The sequence below is a fragment of the Bacillus rossius genome, chromosome 10 (genome assembly GCF_032445375.1).
Source record: "Bacillus rossius redtenbacheri isolate Brsri chromosome 10, Brsri_v3, whole genome shotgun sequence".
Classification (NCBI taxonomy): Eukaryota; Metazoa; Arthropoda; class Insecta; order Phasmatodea; family Bacillidae; genus Bacillus; species Bacillus rossius.
Genome location: NC_086337.1, coordinates 7,319,123 through 7,342,026, shown reverse-complemented (window position 1 = coordinate 7,342,026; position 22,904 = coordinate 7,319,123). Strand labels below are relative to the sequence as shown.

General features: G+C 43.5%; 1 protein-coding gene across 1 annotated transcript in view; it reads left to right on the top strand.

Annotated features, from left to right (window-relative positions):
• LOC134535751 (probable phosphorylase b kinase regulatory subunit alpha) overlaps positions 1-22,904 on the top strand; it is a 582,726-nt gene that overhangs the window by 4,583 nt on the left and 555,239 nt on the right. The window contains exon 2 of the mRNA XM_063374982.1: positions 18,385-18,543. Coding sequence (XP_063231052.1) covers positions 18,385-18,543 — 159 coding nt within the window. The remainder of the gene's footprint in view (positions 1-18,384; positions 18,544-22,904) is intronic.

Below are 22,904 nucleotides of genomic sequence, written 5' to 3'. Positions count from 1 at the left end.
AATTATCATATTCGGCCTGAGACTGAGCCGTAATAGGTTTTTGCAACCAAACCATTTAGGCATTAAAAATATTATATTCTTTGAGGAAGAAATTTTTTTTTTTTTAATTTTTCCTTCTTTTGTATGATAAAATATACCTCTGCATACTTTTATGAATAAAATTGAATCAATTTGATTGAATTATCACTACTTTTTATGGATACAAAGAAGGAGTGAAATGAAATGTACAATTTAATTAATAAATTTACTTTTATTTGCGTTCATTAATTCAAATATATTTATTGCTTTTGAAATGTTGCGTGCACCATATTTATTTTTACAAGTACAAAAAAAAAATTACAGCTGCCGAGATTCAAACTGATAACCTTTGGATTGGAAGTCATCCATGCTAACCACACGGCCACGAGACCATATTGAGAATAATTGTTTCAGATTGTATAAATTAATAATATTCCACGCATGATATTTGTTTGAATTTCTTTTAACTAGCATATTCTCTGTTGGACTCAAAATATTTACATGTCGTGGGCTCATAACTATAATACAGTGTGTGATTTAGTTGATCAAATAATTACTTATGACAAATAATTATCAATGTCAAACTAAAGCGTGAAAAGTATCATACCAGCAATAAATATTTAGTTACACAGCTAAAACAATACTCATACAACACTGTTGAAATATACTGATTTACACTAGTAATTAAAATAATACGCACTTGTAAGAACACCATTTCCTTGCGAATATACTCCCGTGGCGCGGTGCACAACAATAACCTCGAACCAGTACGCCACCATGTGCCGGTCGAGTTCTCTGTACTGTCCGCAACATACCAGAGAGATGCCAAGCATGCGTAAACACATCCGTAGTGGGACATCCGTAGTGGGACAATTTTTTGTGCGTGAAGCCAGCGTTCATCGATTTATTAAGACGTTGTCACGTCAAAAATTACTTGTATAGCTTTTTCAGCATGCAGACAATAATAATAGTTTAGCGTAATTTTTGAGTTAATACAATGCCATTTGAGTAAAATTTGTTTTAATGTAGCAACTGAAATTGAACTATGTATTTCCTTTTTAAGAAGTTTTCTCTGTTATGAAGTTTTTAGCATCCAGTCTCTTGAAAAACTTCTTATCATGGTTTTACTGTAGTAAATTGGTTGATTCTAAAACTTAAGATGTTCCTCTATTGGCCTTGAAAACAGCTTTATAAATTCTGACTGGTTTCTGAGAAATTTCTGTGTATAGGTTACATTAGGTAGCCTATATAGTGATGTGACCAGTGCCATTGTGTGTTAGTGTAGCAACTACATCATGTGGCTCTCATATAAGTACTTGCATATTTTGTACACCAATCCCTCACTTAGCATGTCTTCAAATTGTGCAAATTCATTTAGTTCAATGTTATTTTACTGCCCCAGCCTTGAATAGCAATTATGTAAATTTCAGTTAGAATGAGATCACCATAGGCAAAAAAAAGTCAGGCATGACGCCACAAAGTCTGCTTCAACTCTGTAAACAACAGGTTTACCGGAACATACAGGCTGTACGAGGGGGGAAGATAATACTTACGCAGGTCTGTCTACACTATCGGCTGTTGTACAAACATTAGCTATGGCAAGTTCAGTTGCAGCTGTGGAGTGTAAAGGTACGTCCGCGTGTATACTGACGGGCCATTCCATTGTTGTCCGGCCACAGACTGGGCTGTGACGAACTTCAGTCTAGCCAGTGGCAGGGAACTCGCACGCACAAACACAAAGCAACATCTGCCCATTTTTCTGCCAGTAACTGTATAGGTATATGCAATTTGAATCATATTGCAATTTACGGCTTCCAAGTGAGAGCGTAATGCATCGTGTTCTAGTATTTGAGACAAAACTAGAAGTATATGGCAGTCAGAATGTCATGAAGGCCACTTTTATGTTGTTCACACTTTAGTTTTAAGCAAGTCAAATATTGACTCATGAACCCGTAATGATATGAAAATGATTTATAATAGATGAAATAAGAAAGTTGCAAACAATTTTCAGGAATTTTTTATTGTAGGCACAATTGTTCGAAATAAGAACTGTTGGTTGTACTACTGGGAATATATTTGACATTAGATACCGAAACAGAAATGAATAGATGGTTTACATGGAAAAGGTTGTTAAATGAATGGTGGAATAAAAAAAAATCACGGACCTGAAAGGATTTATATGAACCAAGCACTTAAGTTTTTGAATAATTAAAATGGTAAATTTCCGGAAGTTAATTATCGATTTGACTGCCAGTGAAGGATGGTTTAGAAAGTTTGTAGAAAGAAACGTGATGTGAGTTGGTCACGTCTGGCTGGGCAAGCCAACCATCCGACTGGCAATAAGTACATAACCACTTATTTCCCGTTACGCGTCGTATTTGTCATACAAAGAATTCAATAGTAAGCTTATAAAGATAAATGGTGTGACATATTTATTGTTGTGTGTTATTCAATGCATTTATATTACTTTAAGAATATTTCTATACACATTTTAAAACTCATTAAGTGAGTAGTAAGTCTTGCTATTTATGGATACTAATGCTTCATAGGACACAATTTTGAGTAACACAAATATTTTTAGGAATGCATCAGTTATGATAAGTGAGGGATTGGTGTACTTGGATTTAGTGATGCAGTGGAAGGTAAATAAAAATATATTAAATAAAATCTGTCCCTATTGTGCATCCAAACATAGGCATCAACCCTTAACAGGGATTTTTTTTGCTGTATGGGGAGGCACGATGACACAACTTGTTAAGTGTGATAGCATGTAACATGATGTAAATAAGGAATTGTCATTGGGTCATTCCACGTCAAATCAGCACACACATTGTACCTGACTCTTTTAAGTTTCAATGATTTTTTGTTTACAGTTTACCGGTGTGAAGTAAATTAAATTTTTTTTTATGTTTTATTTTTCAAATTAATTTACAAAATTTAAAAATAACCCAAATTTCGCTTGTTTCTGACCTAGAAAAACATTTGTAATTAAATAACGCTTGATGCTAGAAAAGCTCAAATTGGTCCCATTTTAAATCTTTCTTTAATGGGCTTTCATATGACATACAACTGAATAGAGTTATTTTTATTAAAAAATACAAAAGAAAATAATATGTTGGAAAATTCCAAATTTGGTTTTCTCAAAAAGTGTCTTTATAAAAGGTTCCCAAAAATTGATTGCACCATTCTTATTTACCTATTAAAAATCATTTTGGGATCATTATGGGGTCATGAGAGATGAGGCATAAATCTGTGGTATATGTTACGTGAAGGTGTTTAATGTACCAATATTTGTTCATATATTTACTTTTAACCACTCTAAAGTATGAATATTGATGTTTGAAGTACTCACAAAGTAATTGATAAGAATTTTAACAGGCAGCATTTACATAAATAATGGTGGTAGGCTAACCTGAGACTATGTATAGTCTCTGTTGTGGCTCACTCTCACTATAAGACATGACTGGCTATGGCAATAAAAGAAAGCAGAGAAAAATAATACCTGCTGTACCGATACACGGCCCACATATAAATATATATGGTCAGTAGGGCGTATTTAAGTAAATATAAACAGTGTTTGAGGGGACCTAGTCAGCAATGGTCCGCGGCATTAGTAAATATTCAACTTTTGAAGTAGTGTGACGGCGCATGCGCGCCAGCGCCAAGAGAATTAGCGGCAATCGGCAACCGACAGAACTTAAAAAACAGGCCAATAGGAGAGGCCGCTGGGGACGCGCGGCGGAGGTATAAAAGAGCCTCCCGGCGATTTCTCAGGAAGACGGTCCGCTGCACTGAGTCGGAGCACGTATCGCTTCGCGTAAGAAGTTTTCGCTACCCGCGATTCCGGGCTGCGGAATCGCAACCTGAAGTTGAACTTTCGGTATTATCAACATTTCAGACGGTAATTATCGAATATCTCAACGCGTCCGCGGTCCGGGAAACGACAACGCGCGCGCCGGAACTTCGCCTGTGTGAGTGCTCTGATGACAAAGTGTGTGGTGCCTACTGGTGCATCTCAACGCACCCCCTGGGACAGCCTTCACGCAGACTGGAGACTGTGGAGCCAGCGCAGCATTCGCAAGGTAAGGCGCGGTCGCCTTGAGTCGGCGCCAGCGCATTGTTGGACTGCAAACTCCCCTCATCTTACACGGTGATTCCAGCTACGAGACGTTATCGCAGAGACTGTGTCTCCTAATAGTAACTGTCCGCGGTCCCCCCAGAGGTCCTGGGGTTAGAAATAGCCTACCGACAGAGTTTTAGCCCGGAGGAAACCCCACCCTTATTTAATGTGTAGGCGGCATCTACGTGTTGTGTCGGATACCAACAATAGAGACGGAACGTGAATGGACTTTTGTCGAGTCGGGTGCCCTTCGTAACGTCCTGCATTTTCAATAAAATTCATGTTTTTGCTAGTCACATTGTGCCTCAGAGAACTTTAGCCATTGTCAAGTATAAGTCCAATGTTATGTTATTGTTTTGCCTCAAATTCATCAATATTATTAAAATTTCTTGGAAAATCATATATTGTTTATTTGTACTACAGGTTAGTCTCCTTGATAATATTTTAAAGTTATGGCAAGCAGGGCTAAGTAATATTAAGCACTCGTGTATTGACAAATATCATCTACCATTCAGGCAGTCCTGTGTTTGTAAACAAACGAGGTGTATGTTTACGTTTGTGTCACTCCAGTCCAGCATAACGTATGTCTGTCGTCTTATTATTATTAGTGTAGTACCACGAGTACGTGTACACATTCTGTCGCGCCAAGTGGGGCTCGAGTAGAGGTGACCAGGACACGTATTATTTTAGTAGTGACAGTTTCTTGCCAGAATTATGTCTCGTCAGCAACCGTTGCGTGAGGTCCGCCAGCGACCTGGGCAGGAGCAGGATCAGCAGGAGCAGGGTGACAACTTGTGTCACGACAGTGAAACTGACACGGCTCCCTCTTTAGATGAGTGTTCACCGATTAGGGACGAGCCGAGCAGCGGTTCAGAGCCGACGTCTACGGGGACGGACAGGATCGAACAGCTACTTTTGAGGCTGGCGATCGACATAGGTGCTGTCCGTACCGATTTGAACGGACGTCTGGACAGTGTTGTGGCTGATTTCGATGTTAGTGTTAGTACTCGCCTTGACAGGGCCCTGACTGACATGAGTGCACGTCTGGACACTGCCACGACTGGCATGGGTGCACGTCTAGACACTGCCACGACTGACATGAGTGCACGTCTAGACACAGCTACCACGGACATTAATCAAAATGTCAGCGCACGGCTGGACACTGCCACGACTGACATGGGGGCACGACTAAACACTGCCACGACTGACATGGGTGCGCGACTGGACACTGCCATGACTGACATGGGTGCAAGTCTGGACGTGATTTCCGCACGTCTCGAGGCCGTTCACGTCAGTGTCACGGACAGTATCAACCAAATTAGGACGGACGTCGCCGACATCACTACGCGGGTGGACACGGCCATGACGGACATGGGCGTCCGTCTGGACGGAGTTACTATGTGTATTAGTTACGTCGACAATGAGGTAGTTGTCGTCACGTCGCGCCTGGATGACGTCACTAAGGAGCTAGGCATTGTTGAGGGCCGCATTGAGTCTGCAGCGCAGGAGCGGCAGGATTTACAGCATCGCTGCCTGGCAAACTATGCAGTTCTCCGAGAGGAGACAACAATGATCGCGTCGCGCCTGGAAGTAATTGAAGGATCGGCTGCGACATTGCACAGTAGATTTGATACGTTGGCCAGCAGCGCCGTGCAAATACAAGATCGACCAGCTGTGTTGCGGGACTCGGCAACAATCATTGCATCTGACCGTCCATTCCAGGAATTGGAGCAGCGCCTGGCTAACCTGGGTTCCAATCCCGTGTGTAGCAGCGCGCCCCATCACAGTGTCACCTACAGCAGCGGTAACTCAGAGCCAGCTGCGGGAATTAGCGCAATGACCAAGCCTACTGTACCAGACTCTGCGTCAGCGCCAGCAAGCGCGCCACTCAGCACACCATTGTTGGACTCGGATGCGCTACTGCACCACCCGGCTAGGCACTGGTCGGAGTCGATGCCCAGTTTCTCAGGCAAAGTTGGGGAGAACCCAATACGTTTCCTTAATAAATTGGACGAATATTCACGGACATTCGGACTGACTGACTCGGACAAGTTAAAATGTCTCAGCACTGCACTGAAGTCCCATGCTTATTATTGGTGGGAGGTTATCATCCCTGCCACAACATCCTTCGCGCAGTTCCGTGAGTTGTTTATTCAACAATTTGGGAATCTGCAGATACAAGGCACCTTAAGGGCGCAACTGCACTCGGAGCGCTACGATCCCAAGCGAGGCTCGTCACTGGAATCTCACATATCCCAGATATATGAGAAGACGAATACCTGACCCTCACTATGAGCGACGAAGAATTCTACGCCACTGTCACGGAACAGCTGCCATTACATTACCAGAAACAGCTGGTTGGACGGACGTATCGTGACATCGCCGATTTCCGGGAGCAACTGCTGTTGCTAGATAGGCTGGAAAAGCTGACCAAGACCCAGCCAGCACAGGACAGCATGGACAAGGCGTCATTCGTGCCGAAGCCCCAGCCGGTCAATAATTATTGGCAGCAGCGTGATCGGCAAAGAGACAGCCGCCAGGTACCCGTCAACATGTTGCGCTGTGAGCGTGACGCAGGCTACGGACAATGCGGGCCGAACGACGGGGAGCAACAGGGTGGACGTCAGCGCCGCAGTAGAGGCGGCAAACGGAAAACCAGCTGGTGGTCCTCACAGTCCAAGTATAACAGCGATGGAGAGGACAGCCGCAGCGCGCGACGACATCAGCGAGACGACCGGTGTAGGTCAAGGTCACGCGAGCGAGGGCGCCGGTATCACTCGGAAAATGAGTACGATAACTCCGGGCTGCAACGCCAGACAGCCGACACCCACGGCCCTGCGGAAACGAGAAACGCACAGACGCAGGGGAAGACTAGACTGCAAAATGACACCGCTCGTAGTGCCCCGCTGCAGCGCGTCTCAAGTGACGGCAGCGCGCAACAATACGTCACGGCGCAGCAGGGAGGAGTGTCATCACAGCAGGGCTATTTTGCCCGCAACGAGCCACTCAACCCAGCTACTGAAGTCTTTCGGACCCAGACCTACAACGCGGGTCAAGGCCAAGGCTGGTTGGCAACAATGGACCTGGGACCTCCTGCGCAGCAGGGCCTGCCTAGGCAGGATAACCTGCTAAACTAGAAAGGGTTGAGGTCAATGTGTCCCGGACCGCGACCCACATTACCGGCAGAGGGGTAAAGTTAAGGCCTGTAGGGGATGATAATTGCAACTATTTCTGCCTTAGTTATAGGAAGTTTTTGTATACTGTCATTTTACGTGACAGTGAACGTGAATTTTTGTACAATGAGTTAGAAGGAAGTGACGTATCTTACCAACAGGTTGTTTGTCCGGAAATAACAATGCAGATTAATGGACAGGATGTGCAGGTGCTAATCGACTCAGGAGCCGAGGTTTCGTGCATGAGCGAAGAGATGCTAACATACCTAGAGCAACATAGTGCACCTCTTCCCAAGATTCCTGTACCGGCCTTGAAAATAATAGCTGTTACAGCTAGACCAAGTCCTACAGTCAACAGGCAGGTGTTGATTACGCTGGAGGGGCTAGGAAAGCTGAAGGAGTTTACAGTGTTGGTAGTACGTGGGTTAGCTAAGCCCTTGATACTAGGCGCCGATTTTTTGACTAGGTACGGTATTGTAATCGATTTTCAGCAATGGACGATAACTGCGCGTGACGATCCACGACCGGCGGAGCTTGCGAAACACTGGATGGCTTGCGGGAAATTCGTCGGATTGTTGCATGACGGGACCGTGGCGAGACCTATTAGCATCGGCCCTTCTTCTGACGTCATGCAGGCTACCCTGGACGATTTGAGACAGTCGTTGAGTGGTATCACGACAGTGAGTGCAGACCAGCGGCAGCAGATTTTGCGGCTGTTAGAGCATCACCGAGCTGTGTTTTCAGACCGGCCCGGCCTCAACAGGTTCTACGAAGCCAAGATCCGCATCCGAGGAGGCGAGCCGTATCATCGGAAGTCGTACAACATCCCGGAAAAATTCCGCCAGCAAGCCACAGAGTATCTTCAGCTGATGTTGGACTGGGGAGTGATAAGGCGTGAGGCCAGTCCCTATGCCAACCCCATTGTTTGCGTGGTTAAGAAGGACGGCACTGTGAGACTCTGCCTCGATGCGCGGGAACTGAACCGCCTGACTGTGAAGGATCGCGAGAGCCCAACGGAAACATTGGAGATACTGTGCCTATATCAGGGCGTAAGGTTCATGTCAACGCTGGATTTGTCATCAGGGTACTGGCATGGCAGATTCCGCTGGAAGACAGCTCCTGCCAGTATACCGCCTTCCTGTTTCACCATCAACAATATGTGTTTCGCGTCATGCCGTTCGGGTTGTGCAATGCGGTAGCTGAATTTACCCGGTGTTTATCAGCGACTTTGGGCCCCGAGTGCGAAGGCTTTGCAAGAGCTTACGTCGACGACATTCTCATCGCATCGTCCAGTTTTGAAGAACATCTACAGCAACTTTACATCGTCCTGAGCAAGCTACAAGGTGCTGGGATGACAGTTAAAATCTGGAAGTCAGCGTTTTGCCGGGAGGAGCTTCCGTTTCTCGGCCACATCCTGACGCCAGAAGGCATCAAGATGTCAGCGGAGAAACTTCAGGCGATCCGGGAGTTCCCCATGCCTCGAAACGTCCGCCAGTTGCGCGCGTTTCTGGGAGTGGTTGGATTTTACCGGAACTATTCCGACCGAGTAGCGGGCCTGGCAGTACCACTTTTTCAACTGCTCAAGAAAAACCAAGTCTGAGCATGGACGCCGGAGTGCGAGACCGCATTCGAGGGATTGAAGCGGCTGTTCATGGAAGAGCGAGTCCTTCACCACCCCGTGCTGAACAGAGAGTTCCGGTTGTACACGGATGCGTCGGAATCTGCCCTGGGCTGCAAGCTGGCGCAGTGTGACGAGGACGGCTGCGAGAAGACAGTTGCGATGGCCAGCCGGACTCTGAGTGCCGCGGAGCGGAACTATACGGTGACGGAACGCGAAGCACTTGCCATCGTGTGGGCCCTACAAAAATTCCGTGACCTGTTGCTCGGCGAAAGAATAAAACTACTCACCGATCACCAGGCTCTAACCTGCCTTAAAGCCAGCAAGATTTTCGGCAGTCGCTTGACGAGATGGTACCTGGTACTCCAGGAGTTTGACATTGAGTACCAGTATATTAAGGGTTCAGATAACGATGCTGCTGACTATCTGAGCCGGCGCGAAGAAATTCATGTGTCAGACGCCACGTGTGCGAAGCGCGCACGCCAGTTCCTTGTGGCGCCTGCCGGCGCGCAGCGGTTGCATAACAATCCACGCCTAAAGGAGCTACTGCGAGATCTGGGTAACCAGCAACGTGAGGACAAGTATTGTGACAAGATACGTGGTCTCCTGTTGGAGCGGCCGCCTGAGCATCCGATTCATCATCGGTTCTGTACGTCCGCTACTGACATTTTATTCTACCACTCACAAAAACCAGGTAATATTGACGCGGAATGGAAACCCGTTATTCCCGTCAAGATCCGGTCGGAAGTAGTCTGGGAGGTTCATCTGTCCCTAGGCCACGTCGGTAGCAACAAGCTGTACCACGCCCTATCCCATCAGCTCTACTGGCCGGGGATGCCGCGCCAGGTGGCGCGGGTGACGTCATCATGCGATCTCTGCCAGAAGGCCAAACACCCGCAAGTGAAGTTACACGGGGTGTTGCAAGCCATCATTCCAGAAGGAGCTCTCCAGTGCGTCTCAGCGGACTTGTTTGGTCCCTTGCCCGTGTCCACGGGAGGCGCCAAACACGTTTTCGTTTTAATCGACATTTTCAGCAAACATACCAAACTGTATGCTATACGCAACGCCAGTGCGAAGACGGTACTACGACACTTTAAAAGTTACGTCAAGGAGATGGGCAAGGTAAAGCGTGTGCTCACCGATCGCGCTACGATGTTTGTCAGCCCGATATGGCAACAGGGCGTTCGAGATTTGGGTGTTACCCCTACAACGATATCTGTCCGCCACCCGCAGAGCAATCCGGTTGAGAGACAGATGCGGTCGCTGGGTAACCTTCTGCGCACCTACTGTCACAACAAGCAACAATCATGGTGCAATATGCTACCGTATGCCGAGTGCATCTTAAACCATACAGTGCACTCATCGACAGGCCTAACCCCCTATGAAATCCTCTGCCGGGCACGGTCCGAAGTAATTGACCCTAACTACCTCCCGAACGTCGACAGTTTACCGAAGCAGAACGATTTACCGAGCTGCGAGGAAGTGCATGAATTTGTACGAGCGAAGCTGACGTCTGAAGCGGCCGCGAGACAGCGCCGGAAGCCGGCATCACAACCCGCAGGCTTCCAGGTAAGCGACTTTGTACTACGGAAAACAGCACCAGTGAGTAAGAAGTGGGAATTTATTACCAAGAAGCTCTGCCTTCTTTACGCTGGACCGTTTCGTGTCACGAATGTGACCAACGAGAATTGCTACACTCTATCTAGCATCGACACCGGAGAAGTCGTCGGGAGATACAACTTAACACAACTGAGAGCTTACAAGAAGCCAGTTGTTGACCATTTGTGAACGGTGTTCATGGTGTTAGTGCATTTCCTTAGTGTGTGTGTGTGCATTAAGTGCGAAGGCCATGTGTTCCCGCCTTTTAGTATCGTGTAGACAGGTTTTTGACACGTTGAACGACCGTGGCGTGTGTGCCCGTCGTGCTGTAGCGAGTTGAGTGACGTGTAATTCCACTCCTGCTGCGTGTCTACTTACAGCGCAGGAGCTGATTAGCCGCCTGTGAGTAGTGTGTTAGTGTCTAACCTGCAACTCACGAGTGTATCGATGCGTGAGCAAGGGGAAGAAAGAAAATAAAGAGGCGATAACATGGCTGCGTGAGTTTTTTTTGTGATAAAAGTGAGGAAAAAGAATGCATTTTCAGCGCCAGCAAGCTTTAACACCGTGTGTCATAAGTGTTGTGTTTACCTGATTTAGTCTCTGTATAAGTGCTACGTGTAGTTAGCGTGTGTTACCCCTTCTAATGTTGTTTGTTTTCTATTTCGTCTGTAGTGCTGTACGTCTAGTTGTGTGCCTACGATGTTTTTTTTTTTTTTGTTCCAGCCCAGCTTCGTTTGTGTTTGTTTTTTTTCCCTTATGTTTCTCTCTGTGTAGCGTGAGGTACGCTCCGGGAGATTTGTTTTTCTGTGGCCCGTGAGTGGTCATTTCTGTTGTAGCATAGAGTTGTGTCGGAGTGTTAGAACTCCGTTTTTCCCGTTGGTGGATTACGTGCCGAGCTGTGGCCGGCATGTCTGGGAGGCGATTAGCCTCAGCTGTTCGCCGCGCGAGGGGAAGTGGGACGTGTTTTCTCCCCCCCTTCCGCGCGCTCATTGGCTTTCGCCTGGGAGGAGCAGGACGGAGGAGTTTTCTCCTCTCCTGCCCGTTCCCCTCCTTTGTTTACGTTCGCGGGAGAGCGAATTTTGTTTTGTGGCCACGTGACTCCCCATGACATTTCATTCACTTGAAGTCAATACACAAGGATTTTTGTGTTTGTATTTAATGTCTAGGGTAGCAGTCAGTTTTTTTTTTGTGGATTGTATTATGTGTAAACATAGGTAAACTTTAGTGATTATTTTATGTTTCATGTTGGGTAAATGTTAATTTGTTTCGCCAGACAGGCCATGTAAATATTTTTTATATATTACCCAAATATTATGTGTTGTTTTATATTGTAAACTTTTGTATAAGGTTTAAATTAGTGATGAGAGTTTAGTACAGTAAAGTTATGATTTGAGATGGAGACTATAGGCAGGTAAATTCATACCTAGCAAAGTTTTCTTGTAATAGCTGTAGGTTCTGTACTCAGTTTCATTAATAATTTGTATGATTGTGGTTAATCGTTATGTATACAGAGGCCATGTTCAGAGGAAGGCAAGTTATTTTATCTTATTACTGGCAAATTAGGAAAAGGCTTAATGTGACTAGGACATTAAGAACAGAAGAGTGAGCAAGAGAATAATGGCACCTTCGTCATGAACTTTGAGTGAATTTATCCATGAGTTTGGTAAACGTTGGTCAACATGTCCTGCTACTGGACTGGTAGTGTGTCAAGGAGCAGCTTGCGGCAGAAAAGGGCAGTCCTTCCCCGGCTTCGGTGTCCAGCGGGAGCTGTCGCTGCCACGAGACACAGAACGCCCCGGATCATGTACCGGGCGTAGCAGCTGTCATCTGGAGGCCCCGACACCAGCTGTTGACGGGCTGTTCTTACCGTCACTCCAAACCCTGATGGAGGTTGCTGCCATCCCTTACTCTGGTTCGTCGTGTGCTACTGGGTTTCTGCGATTTTACCACCTTCTCTCAGATAAGTGTTGTGTGGAACTGAGTCTGATACTGTTGACACTTAAAACTTCCTTGGTGCGACAGTGGACCGTAAATTTAAATTGCAACAGGAAGCGGCAAATGTGTACCGATACACGGCCCACATATAAATATATATGGTCAGTAGGGCGTATTTAAGTAAATATAAACAGTGTTTGAGGGGACCTAGTCAGCAATGGTCCGCGGCATTAGTAAATATTCAACTTTTGAAGAGAATTAGCGGCAATCGGCAACCGACAGAACTTAAAAAACGGGCCAATAGGAGAGGCCGCTGGGGACGCGCGGCGGAGGTATAAAAGAGCCTCCCGGCGATTTCTCAGGAAGTCGGTCCGCTGCACTGAGTCGGAGCACGTATCGCTTCGCGTAAGAAGTTTTCGCTACCCACGATTCCGGGCTGCGGAATCGCGACCTGAAGTTGAACTTTTGGTATTATCAACATTTCAGACGGTAATTATCGAATATCTCAACGCGTCCGCGGTCCGGGAAACGACTACGCGCGCGCCGGAACTTCGCCTGTGTGAGTGCTCTGATGACAAAGTGTGTGGTGCCTACTGGTGCATCTCAACGCACCCCCTGGGACAGCCTTCACGCAGACTGGAGACTGTGGAGCCAGCGCTGCATTCGCAAGGTAAGGCGCGGTCGCCTTGAGTCGGCGCCAGCGCATTGTTGGACTGCAAACTCCCCTCATCTTACACGGTGATTCCAGCTACGAGACGTTATCGCAGAGACTGTGCCTCCTAATAGAAACTGTCCGCGGTCCCCACAGAGGTCCTGGGGTTAGAAATAGCCTACCGACAGAGTTTTAGCCCGGAGCAAACCCCACCCTTATTTAATGTGTAGGCGGCATCTACGTGTTGTGTCGGATACCAACAATAGAGACGGAACGTGAATGGACTTTTGTCGAGTCGGGTGCCCTTCGTAACGTCCTGCATTTTCAATAACATTCATGTTTTTGCTAGTCACATTGTGCCTCAGAGAACTTTAGCCATTGTCAAGTATAAGTCCAATGTTATGTTATTGTTTTGCCTCAAATTCATCAATATTATTAAAATTTCTTGGAAAATCATATATTGTTTATTTGTACTACAGGTTAGTCTCCTTGATAATATTTTAAAGTTATGGCAAGCAGGGCTAAGTAATATTAAGCACTCGTGTATTGACAAATATCATCTACCATTCAGGCAGTCCTGTGTTTGTAAACAAACGAGGTGTTTGTTTACGTTTGTGTCACTCCAGTCCAGCATAACGTATGTCTGTCGTCTTATTATTATTAGTGTAGTACCACGGGTACGTGTACACTGCATATAAACATTTTTAACATATCTGAGGGTGTTCATCAATTTTAACTTACATGTCATATGTGTCAAAATGTATTATCCCCATATCCTTAGAGCAGTGCCTGACTGCATAATTTGTGTTTTTATAATGGAGGAAGGAAAATAATCACAAGAGAAGTGATTATTTATTTATCAGGTATGTGAAGTATGATGAACCAAATAACATCAGTCACAAGGGAAATAAGTGTTTATAGGCAGAGTGAGTAGTTTTTCAACTATGTTGACTGGATGCAGATAGTATAAATTCATTAGCCTGAAGGGAAGTTAGACAGATATAGAAAACTACATGTCCCGACATCCTCGTAACACTGTGAACGGTATATCCGTGGTTATATGAGTCAATTCCTCTAGATAGCCCCTTTCTAGATAACAAGCTAAGACATGTATGTCATCACCTCCACTAAATTTTTGAACATTTTTCAGTCTCCTGCTAGTATTTGTCCGAAGGGAAAATCAAACAACTGAGTTTTGTTGTGATTTCTGACTGTCTAACACATAACACAGTTCTATCTACTTGTTCCGGAAGAAACTTTTAAACTTTTTGAAGCTGAGTTTAAAGAGAACTCCCACAAAGATATTATAATTTTCATATAAGTCTTGTACACAATAGCAATGCAAGAAGAACTTTCTGAACTTGTGCCACCACAAGAAAAACTCACTTATTGATGCAGTATGGCATTTTTCAGCAACAGCGTATGGAAAAAGGCAGTGTGATGGTATTGGAGGCACCGTTTAGAGATTGGCAGCACATGCAAGTTTTCAAAAGCCATATGAAGACCAAATAATGACTCCAAGAAGACTATGATTGGGCAAAAGAAAACATTTTGGGTACTAACTTTACCTTTCTATGCAAGAAAAGTACATTGCATCAGAATAATTCTTGACAAATGGGTTCATGGGTTCAGATCTTCACGTACCACTCCTGGTACCATTAATCTTCATCCTTTCCTACCAGTAGAAGTAGGGTAAAATGAAAGTTTTAGCAGTATCTTTTTCTTTTGCTGAAACCTGGATTGAGTGTTGTTCCTAGTGAGATGTATGGTTACGTCATAGCAGTTTACAGTGACATATTGTGTCGGGCTTATTTTTTGGCATAAGTCAAAAAGGCACGTGAAGTCAAATTGACATTTACACTCTCTGCAGGACCATATCCATTCATCTTTCTCTTATCCCACAGCATCCAAAGAGAAAATAAGGCAGTTCAATAAAGAATCCCAGGTTAGCCTACTTGTATAACTTAAGTAAGTGCTACCTGTTTCATTTGTTTAGCAGCCGAATAAATATTATAAATTTAAATTGTTATATATCTTTGTATGTGAGTACTTAAAACATCAATATATGTACTTGAGAGTAGTTAAAAGTAAATAAATGAACAAAAATTGGTACTATTAAATACCTGCTCTTAAAATATATCACAGATTTATGCCTTATCTCTCATGAACCCATAATGATATGAAAATGGTTTATAATATATGAAATAAGAAAGTTGCAAACAATTTTCAAGAATTTTTTTAAAACGTTTTTAAAAATGTCACTTAAAAAAGAAACCAAATTTTTAATTTTCCATTATTTAGTTTTTTGTGTTTTTAATAAAGAAAACCCTCAAAGAGCTGTATGTCATATGAAAGTCTGTTAAAAAAGATTTAAAATGGGACCGATTTGAGCTATCTAACAACAACCATTTCTGAATTACAAATGATTTTCTAGATCAGAAATGAGCAATAATTTGTGTTATTTTAAAATTCTGTGAATTAATTGGAGAAAAAGCACCCACTTGAGAAATCTAAAAAAAAAAAAAAAAAAAAAATAGTTTTTTTTATTTACTTCTCACAGGTAAACTATAAATAAAAAAATCATTGAAATCTAAGAGGGACAGCTAGTTGAGATTGTGGAATCACACCATTACATGTATCGAACATAAAACAGTAGATTCTCGAATGTCCATGTTAATTGGGACCTACTGATGCCTGTATAATTGAAATCCAATAAATAGCCTAAATAATCTGTTTTACGATAATAGCTGCCCTCGAATTTGGGCCGCACAATATATTTGTCTGTAGTAGAATTGTGTGCAGAAATGAAGTATTTCTGTACTGTAGCTCAGCTTATTGGAAAATAAACAATATGGTAGGTACTGTGTCTCCGTCCACTGGAGAGGCGGCAGCCACCCTCTCCTCTCCCCCCTACTCCTCTCAGTTCCTTGTCCTTCCCTAAAACTAAGATGCAAAGAAACTTGTGCTAGGCTGGGGGAATGTATAAGAATCACTTCAGTTCTTTTCAAGGACATGGCACGGGAAAGTTTCCGTAGTGCACACCTTGTGGAGCTGTAGCTATAGTGTTGGTCATTAAAAGTTCCAGTCACAAGCATGGACAATAAATAGCACGAGGAAACAATATTAGTATTGGCATCTTGATAACCTGTCTTGACAGACACTTGAAAATTGCCTACGCGTATGTTGCTCGTTCGTGGTCATTTACAATGGCCAAAGTGGAAAAGTTAACTCAAAACTGCTCAAAATAACATTGCACAAACAGGTGCACACACAAACTCTAGCTAGTTTTTTTTTATGGTGTCCCTTCTTCCAACCAAAATCCATACAGTGCCGTCAGTCGTGAGGTGCTTGCCTGGCATGTGGGCGGACGGAAAGCCGCGTAAGGGCACGCGAAAAACAAAGAAAACAGAGACTGGAGAGCTGAAGCAGCAGTCACGGCATTCCCCGTAGGTTGAGGGGGTGGGCAACACGGTCGAAGGGTCAAAGGGTCGGACCAAACAGCTTTCTGACACACTAAAAGGGTGTTTACAAATGTAGAACAGCCAAGTAAAGAAGTTTGCCGGTGAAATGCCATCTGTTTTTATAACTTCAGAATGCAACAAACTAATAATTTAACTAAATTTAAGCACGGAGAACCCAAAAACCAGATAATCTGAGCCCGGATAGTTGAGAGTTTACTGAAATTTCTCTTTTATGTGCTATTGCACGTAACACGTCAGCACTTTGCGCCTCCATTCCTGTCAAGAGTTGGTGCTGGTGTTTGGATGCACAGTAGGAACCTTCCACAGCATCACGAAATCCAAATCCAGAATACACATCTTCTTGTGTGCAGAACAACAGGATCGGCAATGAAATTAAAACACAAAATGGCGGTGTTCGCATCAGTGTAAATGGTATTGTCTTAGAAGCCAGTAGGAATGTAATAATACTGTTTTCAGGGTAAAACAAGGAACGTCTGTAGTACTGAAAATAACCATTTACTGAATTTTATTATTTTTTTTCGAAACAGCCAAAATGCAAGAATTTTCCCCAACATTTGGAATATTATAATTTTTTTTTTTACAGGAAAGGTGCGACCCTTATAATTATTGAACCGCTTTGTTTTATTTCCTATGTGAGATGAAAAGTTAAATAATGGTCTTGAGTTAGAACATCTTTACTGTCTAGGTTAGGTGATATGTGTAAATTCTAGGGGTTAGATTTGCACTCCTTTTCAGTTATTGCAAACAAATTGAAAGTTTGGTTATGTTAGGTCAGCTTCATTAAAAATGCTTAAATGTAGTGGGTAAAGTTGGTTAGGTTATATTAACTACACAAAAAAAATAGCGAAATCTGCTTGGGTGCGCGACAACGTGTACAGCATCCTGGCCGTGTGGGGGTTGTCCATGGCCTACAAGCTGTTGAGGTGTGACGGTGTGTGTGCTCACAGAACCCGGTGACTGGCCTGTTTCCCGCCAGCCCTGTCAACAAGCACGCCTGGGTGCGCAACAACGTGTACTGCATCCTGGCCGTGTAGGGGTTGTCCATGGCCTACAAGCTGTTGAGGTGTGACGGTGTGTGTGCTCACAGAACCCGGTGACTGGCCTGTTTCCCGCCAGCCCCGTCAACAAGCACGCCTGGGTGCGCGACAACGTGTACTGCATCCTGGCCGTGTGGGGGTTGTCCATGGCCTACAAGCTGTTGAGGTGTGACGGTGTGTGTGCTCACAGAACCCGGTGACTGGCCTGTTTCCCGCCAGCCCTGTCAACAAGCACGCCTGGGTGCGCGACAACGTGTACTGCATCCTGGCCGTGTGGGGGTTGTCCATGGCCTACAAGCTGTTGAGGTGTGACAGTGTGTGTGCTCACAGAACCCGGTGACTGGCCTGTTTCCCGCCAGCCCTGTCAACAAGCACGCCTGGGTGCGCGACAACGTGTACTGCATCCTGGCCGTGTGGGGGTTGTCCATGGCCTACAAGCTGTTGAGGTGTGACGGTGTGTGTGCTCACAGAACCCGGTGACTGGCCTGTTTCCCGCCAGCCCCGTCAACAAGCACGCCTGGGTGCGCGACAACGTGTACTGCATCCTGGCCGTGTGGGGGTTGTCCATGGCCTACAAGCTGTTGAGGTGTGACGGTGTGTGTGCTCACAGAACCCGGTGACTGGCCTGTTTCCCGCCAGCCCTGTCAACAAGCACGCCTGGGTGCGCGACAACGTGTACTGCATCCTGGCCGTGTGGGGGTTGTCCATGGCCTACAAGCTGTTGAGGTGTGACGGTGTGTGTGCTCACAGAACCCGGTGACTGGCCTGTTTCCTGCCAGCCCCGTCAACAAGCACGCCTGGGTGCGCGACAACGTGTACTGCATCCTGGCTGTGTGGGGGTTGTCCATGGCCTACAAGAAGATAGCAGACATGGACGAGGACCGTGCCAAGACCTATGAGCTGGAGCAGGCAAGTGATAAGCCAGAGGAACAGTCTGCTTACATCCGTATTGTGTCGGTTATAATGCAGTGTTTAATATAGTGTTTTTATGTAAAATATGACCTACCACAAAATGAAAGAGTTAAAAAAATTTTAAAAATGCCCCTTTTGGAGTACATCTATCCCTCACTTAGCACGACTAATTCGTTCCTAAAAATGCTCGTGTTATTCGATATAGCGTATTCTGAACCATTAGTTTCCATAAATAGCAAGGCTTATTTATTTAATGTGTTAAAAAATTGTGTAGGAAAATATACTTTACGTAATATAAACGCGTTGAATAACACTCAACTATAAGTATGTCACACCATTTATCTTTATATGCCTCACCATCACACTTTGTATGACAAATACGACACAGCGTAACTGGAGGTACGTGGTTATGTATTTTATTGTCAGTTGGCTGGCTGACTTGCCCGTCTGGGCATGACCTTCAACTCACATCGCGTACCTTTCCAAGCCATCCTTTACTGACAGTGAAACCGATATTACTGTCCGGATAATTACATTAAAATTTTTCAAAAATTAAAGTTCTTATTTGCGTATCACCACCTGTTTCACACCAATCATGTCAGGCCAATGATTATTTTTTTCATTGCAACATTCATTTAACAACCTCTTCCACGTGAATCATCTGTTCATTTCTGTTCCGGTATCTAATTTCAAATATATTCCTGCTAGTACAACCAACAGCATCAGACTTCTATAAACGTTTGATAGTCCTTATTTCGTACGATTGTGCGCACAGTTGACTTGCTTAAAACTTAAGTGCGACCAACATAAGCATGGCCTTTATGACAATCTGTGCGCTGTAATACTTCTGGTTTTGTCTCAAATACTTGAACATGATGCATTCATTATGAGTGATCAAGCACGTACAGATACCGGCAGCTGAATGGGCAGACGTTGCTTTTGTTCGAGTGAATTCCCTGCCACTGGCTAGACTGAGTTCACTGCCCGGTTTGTGGCCAGGCGACAATGGTACGGCACGGTGGCATACGCGCGGACATAAAAACATTTGGTCCTTTACACTCTATAGCCGGAATTTAACTTGCCATAGCTGATGTTTGTACAACAGCCGATTGCGTAGACAGACCTGCGCGCGCATCTCTTTCCCCCTTGTATGACTAACTGTATCCCACGGCACATCTGTTGTTACAGAAGTTGAAACAGACTTCGTGGTGTCGTGCTCAACTTCTTTTTTTTTTTGGTCGAGATTTTGTGCTAACTGAAATTTACAGACGTGCTACTTGAGACTGGGGCAGTGAAATCCACATTGCGCTAAATGAATCTGCACATTCTGAATCATGCTAAGTGAGGGATAGGTGTACTACTAGTAAACAAAATTATGCATTGGTAGGTAATGGTTTAATCTGCTGATTTTGACAGATTCATTAGAAAATAGTGTGCCAGTGTTAAAGCTGTGCTCAGAATGCAACTGGTCTGTGTCATTTTTCTTTGGTGTCATCACTTGACTATATTGTACAGCAAATGGCATTTCTGTAAGAATTAGTACTTTTCATTATTTTTTTTTTTTTACATTATACTTTCTTAAACTTAAAATGAGTCTATGGTGCTTGACAAAGTATTATTTTAACTAATTTTACAAACATCATTTCACCAACCTACACTCCTATAATTACCAAGTTATTTTCAACTTTAACTTAAGAGGTAAAAAATAATTTTATTCTAAATATATTGATATAATTTAAAAGGTGTTATTTTATTTTACCAATTATTATAATTTTAATGGAATAATAAGAGATAAGTAGGTAATTTGATCTTTCATGAAAACTAATATGTTATTACGTCTATTTTATTAGATATTATTTGCCATTTTGCTATGGGTATCTTCACACTTATAAAATGTTCCAGAACAACCTTGGTACCCTAGCATTGGTAATTACAGGAGTATTGAAAATTAAATATGAATCTACGTGAATACATATTCAAACATGATCAGCCAGCTGAAAATAGTAAAAATTACTTTTAACGACTTTTGATAATAGATTAATAATAATTTATCAGCAATACTTTAACTAATAGTAATGCAAAGTATTATTTATGTAGTATATCACCATGATCATGAAGTCATTATAACTAAATAATCCACTGGCACTTATGAAATATCAATATATGTAAATATTATAACTGTTATTAAAGCAATAGTTTTTAAAACTATATAAAGAGGGCAGAGGTAATGCAATATTACAAATGACATTATAATTTATTAATTTACCTATCTAAGAGCCTTATTCTTTTAACTTTTTTAACTAACAAAATTTTAAAAATAAAAATTTTTAACAAAATTAATGAAGGCAAATATTTCAAGTATGTATTATAGCCTAGTCACATTAAGATTATGAGACCTACAGTAGTAATAAATATGTAAATTATTTTAGTAAAAAAATTTATGACATAGTATAATAATCACACTCTTAAGTATACAAAACCACATGATTTTATGTATTACCCTTCCTTTCAGTTCATAACTGTTATAAGTTAAGTTATTGTCAATATATCTCACTACCTGACATGCATATACAAGAATTATACAGGGTGTGGCAGAGAGGATGGATGTTTTTGAGATGGGTAGTACTCTCCCCCTCCGTCCACAAGAGAGGTGGGAAGGGTGCCGTTTGACTTGTGAGTTCCTAGCATTGTTTTACCAGTTGTCGTCACGGAGCCTTGGATTGTGGAGAACCGCGTTTTTGCCTATGATTGTTTCGTCCGAAATAATGAGTCAGTCACCGTCGTACATCGTGAGTTTCATTGCCACTTCAACATTCATCGGAATAGAGCTGTTCCCTCTCGAAACACCATCCTTCGTTGGGTTGAATCACTTCGCAGGCATGGTGAACCGATCAACAGAAGACCAAGAGGAGCTCCGCGAACAGTTCGAACTCCTGAAAATGTTGAAATCGTTCGACAAGCCTTTCTTCGCAGTCCGACTCAATCTGCCCGGAAACACGCTGCTGCACTTCGCCTCAGTGATCGTTCAGTAAGGCGAATTTTGCGTATGGATCTCTGCTTTCACCCCTACAAATTGGCCATTGTGCAACAGTTACAGCCCGGAGATTATGCACAACGAATGAACTTCGCACGTGAGATGGAAGCACTGATTGATCAAAATGAGAACCTCATTTTGTTCATTAGTGACGAAGCCCACTTTCACCTAAACAGCATGGTTAACCAGCAGAATTGCCGTTATTGGGCTAATGAAAATCCGCAACAGTTACAGGAAAGACCGCTGCACAGCCCAAAAGTAACGGTTTGGTGGGCTGTATCGCAAACTTGCATCATTGGCCCTTACTTCTTCGAAGACGGTAATGGTCGTGCTGTTACAGTGAACTCAGAGTGCTACGTCGAAATTATCACCAACTTCTTTTTCCCTGAATTACGACGGCGACATGTTCCAACCCGACGTGTGTGGTTCCAGCAGGATGGGGCGACCGCCCACAGCCAGAGCATCAATGGACGTTATTTGCCCTCTCTTCCCTGGTCGCCTTATTTCCAGGTTTGGGGATGTTCATTGGCCTCCTCGGTCCCCAGATTTATCCATATGCGATTTTTTCTTATGGGGACACCTCAAGGCTAGAGTATACGAGAACAAGCCCCAAACTCTGGACGAATTGAAGGACGCAATTCGTGTGGAAGTCGCCCAAGTTGAGAGAGCGATGTTGGAGAGAGTCTACGCGAACTTCAAAGAACGCCTCCAGCACTGTATTAACAATTTCGGCCACCACATGCCTGATGTGATTTTCCACACTTGACTGTCTCAAATGCTATTTCCTTGTAAACCTGATTGCATCAACAAATTTGTTTTTGCGTAAAAATTAACTATTTTATGATTTTTTTAAAACCGTCCGTCCTCTCTGCCGCATCCTGTATAACCAAAGCATGCTTTTAGTTCAAGATTCACAGACAAGCCATTATCTGTACTCTAAGGAGTGTTGATGTACATCTTACAATATATAAATAAATATATAATTTTATTTTGAGTGATGAAGCTGCATATCCCTGTAGTTTTTTATGTGAAATTTATGTATTAAATGTGGTAGGGTATTCTGACACAATATATTTTTTCCACCATAAATGATCCATCACCATTGATTGTGCTTATAAATAAATACCGTGTTTTATCGCATAAGCGTTGCACATTTTATACTAAAATCAAGTTGAAAAAGTAGGGATCCAACATTTAAGCGGGGGAAAAAAAATTTTGTTAGGTTAAGTTATTCATAAAAACAAAACCCATTCATGGAAAGTACATTTATTTAAAAAGTGGAGTATATAAACGCACGCGGAACAATTTAGATTAATAAGTCGTG